This window comes from Rattus rattus, chromosome 5 (genome assembly GCF_011064425.1).
Source record: "Rattus rattus isolate New Zealand chromosome 5, Rrattus_CSIRO_v1, whole genome shotgun sequence".
NCBI lineage: Eukaryota > Metazoa > Chordata > Mammalia > Rodentia > Muridae > Rattus > Rattus rattus.
In genome coordinates this window covers 99,593,258-99,605,778 of record NC_046158.1, presented here as the reverse complement: position 1 = coordinate 99,605,778, position 12,521 = coordinate 99,593,258, and the positions used below count along the sequence as shown (strand labels likewise).

The 12,521-nt window shown below is 45.4% G+C and overlaps 1 protein-coding gene across 2 annotated transcripts in view; it reads left to right on the top strand.

Moving 5' to 3' along the window:
• Positions 1-9,690: 9,690 nt before the first annotated feature.
• Ell3 (elongation factor for RNA polymerase II 3) overlaps positions 9,691-12,521 on the top strand; it is a 3,992-nt gene continuing 1,161 nt past the window's right edge. For both annotated transcript variants that reach the window (XM_032904059.1, XM_032904058.1), the window contains exons 1-7: positions 9,691-9,912; positions 10,129-10,164; positions 10,486-10,592; positions 10,695-10,881; positions 10,967-11,046; positions 11,151-11,226; positions 12,304-12,478. In XM_032904059.1, the coding sequence (XP_032759950.1) occupies positions 9,781-9,912; positions 10,129-10,164; positions 10,486-10,592; positions 10,695-10,881; positions 10,967-11,046; positions 11,151-11,226; positions 12,304-12,478 (793 nt within the window). In that variant the 5' untranslated portion in view covers positions 9,691-9,780. The remainder of the gene's footprint in view (positions 9,913-10,128; positions 10,165-10,485; positions 10,593-10,694; positions 10,882-10,966; positions 11,047-11,150; positions 11,227-12,303; positions 12,479-12,521) is intronic.

Genomic DNA, 12,521 nt, shown 5'->3' with positions numbered 1-12,521 from the left:
CCGGGAGCCCGCTCTTATTGGGCAGAGGGAAACACGTGGAGTGCAGTGCCACGCGCCAGTCCCCGAGGGCGAAGAGCGGAGCTTCGCGGGCGGAGCGCCTGGCACGGGGCGGGGCTTCCCGGAGCGCTGGGTCCAGCCTGTAGAAACTAGGCCGGGTCACGTGGGCGGTGGGGTGGAGGGGTGCGGCTGGCGATGTGGCGCTCGGACGGGGCCGAGCACGTGACCGGGCAAAGTGACCTCATGTGGGACAGTTTAGGGTACTGACTGACAAAGTCTCCCCGAAGGAATGCGGGGGGCGGGGACGGGGTGAGGGCGGGATTTCCTAGGAGGTTCATCCGGTTATGTGCTCTCAGCTCTCTGGAGCTAAACTTAGTACTGTTAAACCATCGCCCAGCCTCTTGGCCGAACACTTGCCACAGTTGTCTGAAAACATACACAGACAAGAAGGAGACCCCTTTCCACTTTCCTCGCCCCTAATCGCAGCCGCTCTTAGTGTGTCTAAAGTGATCCTGCAATTATTTCCTAAGAGCTTGAGTCCAGAGCTCCTGCATACACATCTCCCCTACTGAACTGTACTTCAGTACAGACTGCCCACAGAAACTTTGAATGTGAATGTACCTTGTGGGTGACGAAGCATACTTGAATCTGACTGTGGAGTTACTTCAGGAACCACGATTAGGGAATGCTCATATTATGTTTCTCTCTCTCTCTCTCTCTCTCTCTCTCTCTCTCTCTCTCTCTCTCCTTCCTCTCTCTCCCCCTCCCTTTCCCTCTCCTCTTTCCTCTCCCCTTTCCTCTCTCCTCTCTCTCTCCTCTTTCACCATGTCTACATTGTATCATTTCCTCTGAACCTTACATTTGTAAGAGAAATCAGACTGGTAACTAATCTTTCTCATTTTCAGTTGCTGTATCACAGATGTGTCCCCTGTAGAAGACATCAATTAAGCCTTCATCAATTAAGCCTTCTCTCCCATCCTAGGTTCAAAACAACATGAATTCTGCTAAACTATATGAAACAACCCCAACATAAATTACAACTGGGGCTGGGGATTTAGCTCAGCGGTAGAGCGCTTGCCTAGAAAGTGCAAGGCCCTGGGTTGGTCCCCAGCTCGGAAAAAAAAAAAAAAAAAAAAAAAAAAAACTAAAAAATTACAACTGTAGGATTAGTTTCCTGCTGTCCAGGCACAAGAAAACCTAGTTGAGGTACTTTATCCTGTCTTGTACCTTCACTAAACAGCTAAATTCAGATACCCATCTCTACTCACAAGGGTCACCTAAGACTGTTGGAAAACAGATATTTATACTATGATTCATAACAGTAAAAAAATAATTACAATAGCAATAAAAGTAATTGGAGGTCACCACAACATAAAGAACTGTATTAAGGGGTCGAAGAGCTGGATCCATGGACCATCATAAGAAGGTAGGTGTGGGGCTGAGAGATGGTTCAGAGGTTAAGAGCACTAACTAACTGCTCTTCCAGAGGTCCTGAGTTCAAATCTCAGCAACCACATGGTGGCTCACAACCATCTATAATGAAATCAGATGTCCTCTTTTGGTGTGTATAAATAAATCTTAAAAAAAATAAAGAAGAAGGCAGGTGTGGTTATGTGTGTATCTGTAATTCTTCCACTCCTATACTGAGAAGGGAGGTTGAGGGCTTCAGAGATGGCTCAGTGGTTAAGAACGCTGACTGCTCTTCCAGAGGTCCTGAGTTCAATTCCCAGCAACCACATGGTGGCTCACAACCGTCTATAACTGGATCTGGTGCACTCTTCTAGTATGTGTCTGAAGACAGCTAGAGTTTACTCATATAAGTAGGAATAAATCTTTTAAAAAAAGAGAGAGAGGTAGAGACGGGAGAATTTTCTGGAAGTTCATGGACCAGTTATCCTGGAATACAAAGCAATCCAACAGAAACAATGACAAACCCTGCCTCAGGAAGATAAAAGGCTGAAAGTTGTCCTCTAAAGACACACACACAAACACACACACACACACACACACACAGGGGTGAGGAATAAAAATGAATGGTGGTAAATTTTGATGGGACTGCAAACTAATCAGAATCAGGTTGAGGCTAAGACTTCAAACTGGCTTTCTGTAGAGCAGAGAGAAAACAAAAACACAAGCAAAACATCATTACCATTTTCAATTTTACCTATGTCCAGTCCCTCTTGAACTTTAATATTTTTAAAGATCTTTCTCAAAAATATGTGTGTATGTGTGTCTGTGGGTTTGTGTAGTGCCTATGAAGGCCAGAAAAGTATGTCAGATAGCCTTGAGCCAGAGTAGTTACTGGTAGATATGAGCCACCCAGTGTGAGTGCTGAGAACCAAATCCCGCCCTCTGCCGGAATACTGTATCTCCTAACCACACTGAGTCATCTGTACAGCTCCTACTATTAATGTTAATATGTTTCTATCAGCTTTTTCCCCTCTCCATCTTTCTCCTCACCTAACTGCCCACTGGAAATTAAAAACCAAGGAGGGTTTTGCTTGTTTGTTTGTTTTGTTTTGGGGGGTTGAGTTTCTTTTTCTTTTTTTGTCTTTTTGTTTGTTTTGTTTTGTTTTGTTTGGAGTTTTGTTTTGTTGAGACCAGGTTTCTCTGTGTAACAGCCTGGAACTCACTTTGTAGACCAGGCTGGCCTCAAATTCATAGATTCACCTGCCTCTGCCTCCCGAGTGCTGGGATTAAAAAGCATGAGTCACCATGCCTGGCTGGATTAATGGGTTTAATCATGGAATCCTCACACATCTTAAATTATTTTATTTACTTACTTCCAGAGTGACATGTAACTAGCTATGTAAAGAATGATCTGGCTTAGAGGTTGGGGATTTAGCTCAGTGGTAGAGCACTTGCCTAGCAAGCGCAAGGCCCTGGGTTCGGTCCTCAGCTCCAGAAAGAAAAAAAAACCCAAAAAACAAAAAACAAACAAACAAAAAAGAATGATCTGACTTTCTGCCGGGGCAGCCATCTTCCAGTAACTCACCAAAATGACGAACACTAAAGGAAAGAGGAGAGGTACTCGGTATATGTTCTCTAGACCTTTTTAGGAAACATGGAGTCGTTCCTTTGGCCACATACATGCGAATCTACAAGAAGGGTGATATTGTAGACATCAAGGGAAAGGGCACTGTTCAAAAAGGGATGTCCCATAAGTATTCCACGGCAAAACCGGAAGAGTCTACAATGTCACCCAGCATGCCACGGGCATCATTGTAAACAAGCAAGTTAAAGGCAAGATTCTGGTCAGAGGATCAATGTGCGGATTGAGCACATCAAGCACTCAAAGAGCAGAGACAGCTTCCTGAAGCAGGTAAAAGAGAACAATCAGAAGAAAAAGGAAGAAAAAGGAAGCCAAAGAGAAGGGCACCTGGGTTCAACTGAAGCGCCAGCCTGCGCCACCCAGAGAAGCCCACTTTGTGAGGACTAACGGGAAGGAGCCTGAGCTGCTGGAGCCCATTCCATATGAATTCAAGGCCTAATGGACAAAAGGAAATAAAGGACCTGGACTGCAAAGTGTTTTCCTTAGGTTGAAGTGTGGTGTCTTCTCCCTGAAAGAAAATGTTAAAGCAAATTTTCATTGTCTTTGCTGTTCAGATTTTACTAATTGTTCTTCTACATGATATTGCTTAGTGTGCAGAAAATATACTCTTGATTAGAAAATAGTCAAATATTTTTTTTTAAAAAAAAGAATGATCTGAAACGCCTGACCTCATTTTTATGACCAGTTTATTCCTTGCTGGGGATCAATACCAGTGTTTCATGCATACCACAAAATCACTCTACAAACAGAGCTACATTTCTACCCACCCCCCTAACATTCATTTTTAAGTGATTAAACAAAAACAAGAATCCAAAAACTCAAAACAAAAGAAGTTAGAACAACATCCACAAGAGAAATCAGCCAAGCCTGTATCGCCAGATGTGTAAGAGGCAGAGGTAAGAACATTGCAAGCTCAACATCTACAAATGGTAAAGATTGAGGTCGGGGTTGGGGATTTAGCTCAGTGCTAGAGCGCTTGCCTAGCAAGCGCAAAGGCCCTGGGTTGGGTCCCCAGCTCCAAAAAAAAAAAAAAAAAAAAAAAAAGATTGAGGTCAAGCCATCCAGCCTGGTGAGACCTGTCTTAAAAGGATGGAAAGAAGGCTTGACATTTAGCTCTGACAGGGCACTTGTCTAGCATGCATAGGGCCAAAGGTTCAGTCCACACTAAAAAAAAAAAAAAAAAAAAAAAAAAAAAGACACCTTTGATCCAGCACGGAGGAGGCAGAGGCAATAGGATCCCTGTGAGTTTGAGGTCTACAGAATAAGTTACAGGACAACCAGGATTATACAGAGAAACCCTGTTTGGGAAAAAAAAACAACTAAACAAACAAAAACTGAAAACCAAACCAAACCAAAACCTAACACAACAAAACTGCCCATAAGCTTTGTGTGGGAGGCCAAGGCAGACAGATCAATGTGTTTGAGGCCAGCCTTGTCTACGTGGCAATTTCCAGGCTAGCCAGAGAGCTACATGAGACACTGTCTCAATGAAAAGTTCATGGACAACCACGTGATATTCCCATACATGTGTATGTTGAGTTTATTTTATTTTTGGTGTCCGAAGTTTCATTTATATTTTTAAAATTAAAACAGGGGGCTGGTGCATGCCTTTAATCAGAGGTCAATTCCTGAAAATTGACCTCTGACCTCCCCATACATCATGGGGCACATTCATAATGTAATTCTAAATATGCTACAGAAAAAAGCTATTTCCCCCTCACTTGTATGTGTACTCATATAGATACATGCAAATTGATTGTGACAACTGCTTTAAAGAGAAGCCATAGTCTATATATACAAGGGTGATATTCAAACTATTTCTCAGGGCATAGAGCATAAGCACTGACCCATCTGAACAGATGTCAGTATAATTTGAATGGAGACTGAACAATTTTACTTGTGCCAGGATGAAGTAACTGAACTGGACGGCTGCTTCTATGCAGGGAAGAAATTCGTGAGCTCCATAGCCTTGATCTGGGCCAGCGAAGTCACTCGTATTGTACTTGAAGCAAAGAGATGGATGGAGAATTGGCACAGCCAAGGAGGGGCAGAGGAACCCTTGAGAAAGAACAGCATGTGGGAGCCATAAGACCCCGCTCCCTCAGGCCAGCCGGCCCATCCAGAGTCATGATTAGTGAGAGATGTTGCCTCTGAAACTAGGTCAGGGAGGCAGAAGGACAATACTGACACAAGGACGCAATGCATACTAAGGCAAGACGTAAGCAGAAGCACAGAATAGCGAGTTCATTAAAGCAAGGTGTACGTTCGCAAAAAAAAAAAAAAAAAAAAAAAAAGTGTCATAAAAATAAAAAGGCCGGGTTGGGGATTTAGCTCAGTGGTAGAGCGCTTGCCTAGGAAGCACAAGGCCCTGGGTTGGGTCCCCAGCTCGAAAAAAAAAAAAGAACCAAAAAAAATAAATAAAAAAAAAAATAAAAAATAAAAAGGCCGTTACAGCAGGGAAAACAAGATAGCATCCTGACAGCTATGGTGGCGACACTAGAGGAAAATTAGCAGCTTCACAGTGGATTTAGAGAGCCAGGCATGGTTGTTCACAGCAGTAACCTAGCACTCTGGAGTTCAAGGCAGACTGGACTATGTAGTAAGATCTTGTTTCAGAAACCAGGCATGATGTGGCATACACCTTTAATCCCAACACTAGGGTGGCAGAGGCAGGCAGATTTCTAAGAGTTTGGAGGTATCCTGGTTTACATAGCAGTTCCAGGCCAGCTGGGGCTAACAAGACCCTGTCTCAAAAACAAACAACGGGGGCAGGGGGAGAAGAAAAAAATCGCGATTGGGTAAGAGGACCATAGTTTTTCTTTTGTCTTTTTTTTTTTTAAAGATTTATTCATTTATTATATATAAGTACACTGTAGCTGTCTTCAGATACACCAGAAGAGCACATCAGATCTTTTTACAGATGGTTGTGAGCCACCATGTGGTTGCTGGGAATTGAACTCAGGACCTCTGGAAGAGTAGTCGGGTGCTCTTAACTGCTGAGCCATCTCTCCAGCCCCTTTTGTCTTTTTTTGATACTAATGCAAACACTCACGTTTTTTACACAAAGATCATTAGAAAGCCATGGAAGAAACCACACGCATGTTCATGAGGTGGGTGTTATATTTGGGAGGTCTAGAGTCTTTAATTTTCTTCTTTGTTTTCCAGCACTCAGGACTGAGCCCAAGGCCTCTCAGAGCACTGGACCACTGAGCTATAGCAGTTTTGAGTAGTGGACTCTCGGAGTTGCTCAGAGAGAACGGTGAACCTCCTGCCTCAGCTTTCCAAACACTAAGATAACTGGGGTGAGCCACTATGGCTGGCTTGACATCCCCTTTCTTATTTTATTTTAAAATTAATTTTATGTGTTTGAGTGTTTTGTGTGCATGTGTGTGTACCGAGTGAGTGTCTGATGCCTGGAACTAGAAGTACAGGTCGTTTGTACGACATCAGGCCCCATGCGTACGTTGGAAGTCAAACCTGGGACCTCTGCAAAGGTACGCCTATAATCACACTGGGGGCGAGGAGGGCGAGGGGCGGGAAGGGTGGCCCATCCCTGTAACCTAAGTACTCAGGAGGCAGAGATGGGTGGATCTCCGAGTTCCAGGGCTACAAATGGGATTCCAGGACAGCCAGGGTTACACGGAGAAACCATGACTTGAAAAACCAAAACCAAACAAAACCCCACCATACCAGTTTAAAAAGCACTGAGTATTATTGATTGAACCCAGACCTTTCTGCCGCGACTGTCCTTGAATTCACTCTAAAGATTAGTCTGGCCTCAAATTCAAAGATCCGCCTGACTTTGCCTCCTGAGTGCTGGGATTAAAGGTGTGGGGCACCACACCCAGCTCCAACACATATTCCTATTGAGCTTACTAGTAGGTCCACCTTTCTTTCACCGGTCTCTTTCGTTTCAGAGATAAGCCGCCCAGCTTGCTGCAGGTTGTCCAGGCCTGCCTCAGTGCCACAGTCCGTGCACCCACCATAGCTGAATACAACCTGCCTTTCTACGTTCAAGGAACTTCGCTTTTTTGAAAGGGTATGATGGGAATTGAATATGTGGTCTGTGCAGTGCTAAATACCTGTTCTACTCTGGCTAATACACAGTCGTCCCTTTCCCAGTCCTAAGCCCTTCCACCCCCCTTTCTTTTCCTTATTTTCTGTGGCATTATCATCTTTTAGCATACACTGCATGTTATTGTTAAATTTTCTTTATTTCTCATATTAATTTTTAGTGTTTCCTTCCCTTCTAGAACTTAAGGTTTTCCAAAACAAGAATCAGTTATTTGATCTATCCCTGATGTTCAGTAAGAGCCTGGTACTCAAGAAAATTTTGTTGAATGAATGAATGCATGCATAAAATGTGCATAATACCTTTTGTGAAAGCCAAATAACAGGCAACCAGTGACCACCCTACAAATGTTAGGTCCCAATCTCCATCCTCCAAATATCTTCCTCAGTTACCTGCTATTCTATTTGCTCTTGAGTTATTTATTGGCTTAATTGTTTTTTTTTAAAGATTTATTTATTATATATAAGTACACTGTAGCTGTCTTCAGACACATGGGAAGAGGGCACCAAATCTCATTACAGATGGTTGTGAACTACTGTTTGGCTCCTGGAATTTGAACTCAGGACCTCTGAAAGAGCAGTCAATGCTCTTAACCACTGAGCCATCTCTCCAGCCCGGCTTGTTTTTGAAATGAGGTTAATTTATCACTATGTTGCCCAGCCTATCTTGAACTACTAGTCACAAGCTATCCTACCAATACATACACCTTTGTGGCTTTCCCTGAATTCATGTGTGCATGTGTGCATGTGTGCATGTACAAGTGTGTGTATGCATGCTCTGGGGAAGCAAACCAAGGGATTCGTGCATACCAGGCAAGCATTCTACCTGCAGGCTTGAGCCTCAGGCCCTGGTCTCTCCTTTAAGTTTAAATTTAGGAAAATCCTACAAAAGGTCCCAGTTATCATCTAAGAAAAGAAAGCCCAGGCCATGACTTTATAACCACTAAACCAGTCGTGGTGACTCAAGCCTTTAATTCTAGCTTTTGGGAGGTAGAGACAGGCAGATCCTTAAGTTTGGGGCCAGTCTGTTCTACAGAATGAGTTCCAGAGCAGCCAGGGCTACATAGAGAATCCCTGATTCTAAAATGAAGAGAAGAAAGAGAAGAAAAGAAAAGGTAGAAAGAAAAATAGAGGGTTACAACTACTTATAAAATTAATAAATTGTCCTCCACAGAAACAGTATGGCCCAATGGGTAGGTAAATGTATCTGTGGTTGCTGTTAGCAACTTGTTGCCAAGATTTTAAAATCAACATTACTGCAAATATTTCCCTACATGTCGTTCTGAGTGTATTGTTCAATGGGGTTTTTTTTTGGGGGGGGGGTTCTTTTTTTTTTTTCCGGAGCTGGGGACCGAACCCAGGGCCTTGAGCTTCCTAGGCAAGCGCTCTACCACTGAGCTAAATCCCCAACCCGTTCAATGGGTTTTGACAAATTATTTGTTTTGAGATGAACAGCATTAAAATCACTTGGAATTACACACACACATACACACACACACACACAATTTAACAGAGATCCCAGTTAAGAAAAAGGAGATAAAGGATTCTGAGAAACAACCAAATAAGAACAAATAGAGACAGGAAACACTGATCACTGATCTGAGATTTGTCCTGGGATCTCAAAGCAATAGGATCTGTAGCCCTACTCAGCAACCAGGCACCTCTAGTCAAGAGTAGAGGCTAACACTTGTTGTAATCCCAGCACTTGGAAAAATATAGGCAGGAGAATTGCTAGTGAGTTCAGCGAATGAAAACCTGTCTAAAAGAAACAACAAAATAACGAGGAGGGGAGAGTACCTTTTGCAGGAGCCAGCTGTCGGTTTCGACACTTTCCCTTATGTTTATTATGCCACGAGGTGACACCTGGGAGTGAGTTGTGGCTTTCTGCCTTGCATTTATTTATTTATTTGTTTATTTATTTATTTATCTATCTATCTATCTATCTATTTATTACTTTTAATTTTTGCCACAAACTACGCCCCACACTTCCATCCACCGATAGGCTTGTCTCCAGTCCCAGACAGCCAGGCTTCCTTGTCTGCTGAGGCACCCACCCACCTGGCCTTACAGCCTCACCAAGTCCCTTTTAGAAACTAGATTAGGATCCTGCTCAGCATACGCAGCACCACGGGCGAAAAAAGAAAAGCATTGCACTGGTCCCTCTTGAGGTCTGCCATCCTCTGGTCTCCTAGGTACTTCGGGGACTCGGAGGCATAAATGACTCAATCCGCCTATCAACCAGTCTCGATCCCCTCCCCTGTGAGACTGAAACCCTCAAGTGTTTTCATTTTCAGCTTTTACTTAGAGACCGCGATTTTAAACCCAGAGTGGGAAAACTGGGGAAACTGAGGCAGAACAAGGGATTCTGAGTGACGGGTCAGACCCTGGAAGCAGATCCTTTCTCCCTAGACCTGGATAGCTCCTCGTAGTGCCCAATGCTGCCCAAGTCAAACCAAGAAGAAACCGCTTGGGTCCTGGCCAGCAGCTGAGGTGAGCGAGGTACGGCCCAGGAGACTAGGAAAGCTTTGGGGCGGTGCCGGGGGTGGGGTTATGGTGGAGGGCGGGGAAGACCCGGAGGGCGGGAGTGCCAGCCTAGGCTTGCAAGGTAGAGGTGGCCCTCGCCTGTGGTCCCAGATCTGCATGTGCGCGACTTTGGCACCATGGAGGGGACCCAGGAAGCTCTGAGTGGGAAAATGCGGCTCCTCTTCACCCCTGCTGCTCGAACCAGCCTCCTGATGCTAAGACTCAACGAGGCGGCGCTGCGGGCACTACAAGAGTGTCAGCAGCAACAGGTGCGGCTGGTCCCGGGCCCCTTCTTTCCTTCCGGACCAACCGGACCTTGGCCTCCGTAGGCTATGCAGGAGAAGGGACTTGGGGAGGTGCGGCTTTCTCAGATTCCATTCCTCCTAAAACCCCTCGAGTGAAGCCCGCCAGGCAGGTGTCCCCAGCCCGGATCCTGGGGACTTTGCGTTCTTTGTGCTCAGATGGTGTTTGGGCTCTTCCTGCAGGTACGGCCAGTGATCGCTTTCCAAGGCCAACGAGGGGTAAGTGCCGGCCGGATGTGTGAGGGAGGTTGGGGGTGAAGAAGCATACGCGTGGGCTCCAGGAAGGTGCGCTCTGGGCTGGAGCTTGCCAGTGGTCACAGTCTGAGCAAGTTATAAGAACTAAACCCTATGAGGATGTGGGGCTGTGGTCCCAGGAGACTGTGCGGTCTCAGCCTCTTGGGGGAACTCTGACCCAGCTGCACCTGGTGTGCTAACGAGCCCCTTGGGGATTTGTCTTCAGTCTTACACTTGTTTGGGGAGGAGCGGCATGGGTACGAGGAAGGGGGCCGGCTTAACTGGGCTTACCATCTCCTACCCCAGTATCTAAGGCTCCCAGGTCCTGGATGGTCCTGCCTCTTCTCCTTCATAGTATCCCAGTGTGGCCAAGAGGGTGGTGGCTTGGACCTTGTGTACCAACGCTTAGGCAGGTAAGGAAAAACAGACAACAGGTAAGAGAAGTTTGCAGGAAATGGGAAGAAGTATTCAGAAGATTGCCAACTCATTTTTCTATTGTTTTTCCCACTCTCAAGATCTGGGCCTAACTGTCTCCACTGCCTGGGCTCACTGAGAGAGCGACTTACTATTTGGGCAGCCATGGATACGATCCCAGCTCCACTGTTAGCTCAGGAACACCTGACTGAAGGTACCAGAGAGTCTGAGAGCTGGCAGGACAGCGAAGATGAACCTGAAGGCCATCCCCAGATGGCACTACAAGAGGTAAGACCAGAAACAGCAAGTAGTCAACATAAGATGGGACACCCAGGTCCAGGGAGCCAAGTTTTCCTACAACGTCCCCTGACAGGTGTCTGACCCACTGGCAAGCAACCATGAACAGTCACTCCCAGGATCCTCCAGTGAGCCCATGGCACAGTGGGAAGTGAGGTACTGGGACAGACTGGGTCTCCTCTCTACCCTTACATTTCTGTAATAAGATATATATGCCCAGCTCTCACCCTGGTCTCTCCCATTCCTTCCAAAAATCCTAGAAACCACACTTACCTTTCAAACAGAGAGCCTGATCAGCCACTGCCTTCCTCTGCTAGCCAGAAACGCCTGGACAAGGTAAGCAAGGACTTTAGTCTCTTTTTGGAGTCTGTTTCTCACTGTGTAATCCTGGCATGCCTGGAACTCCTTATGTAGAACAGGCTGGCCCCAAACTCATAGATTCACCTGTCCCTGCTTTCTGAGTGCTGAGATGTCCAGAGAGGCGAGAGCTTTTTCAAAGAGTAGTTTAAAAGGTAGGGTGAATCTTGGATTCATACAGTACTGATCCAGCATAAAACCTGGCTCATGCCTATATTCTCAGAAGGTCTTCAGAGATAGGAGGAGAAGGCTATGCTGTGATGCACAGCTTAATGAGTAAGTATGAGACTAGCTTGGACTACCTACCTAAGGACTGGTCGCAAACAAAACAAAACAAAATAAAAGGCTGGGGAGATGGCCTATCAAGTAGGTGCATAGGGTCTGGATTGAATCTGAAACCCCAACACCTATGTAAAGGCTGGGCAGTGTTCCCTGTGTCTCTAACTCCACTACGAGAAACAGAAACATGTAGATTCTAGGACCTTGCTGGTCAGCCAGCCTAGGAAGAACAGCTTTAGATTTAGTGAGAGACCTTAAGAGTAAGGCAGAAAGTAATGAAGGACACCCTGTATCTTTCACTGTGTGCACTCCTGCACATCCACCAGTTGGACTAACACTTAAACTTCGGAGTGGCTGGGATAGCAGGTTTTTTTTTTTTTTTTTTTTTAAGCAAATGTCTTTTTTTTTTCTTTAAACATTTATTTATTATGTATACATCATACAGCTTTCTGCCTGCATGTATGCCTGAAGGCCAGAAGAGGGCACCAGGTCTGATTATAGATGGTTGCGAGCCACCATGTGGTTGTGTGGTTGCTCGGAATTGAACTCAGGACCTCTGGAAGAGCAGACAGTGCTCTTAACCTCTGAGCCATCTCTCCAGCCCGGGATAGCAGTTTTTGACCAAAGAACCTACCTCCTAGCTTGCTGTTTGCTATATGTAATTTTTTTTTTTTCTTTTTTCGGAGCTGGGGACTGAACCCAGGGCCTTGTGCTTGCTAGGCAAGCACTCTACCACTGAGCTAAATCCCCAACCCCGGTAATTTTTTTTTCTAATAGAAACGTTCAGCACCTATAACCACTGAAGAACCAGAGGAAAAAAGGCCCAGAGCTCTGCCTCTAGCCTCAAGTCCACTACAAGGACTATCAAATCAGGACTCACCAGAGGAACAAGACTGGGGGCAAGATGCAGATGGAGATTCCAGGCTGGAGCAGAGTCTCTCAGTTCAATCAGGTGAATTGATGAGAGGAAGGTAAATACCAGTGGAAAAAGACCA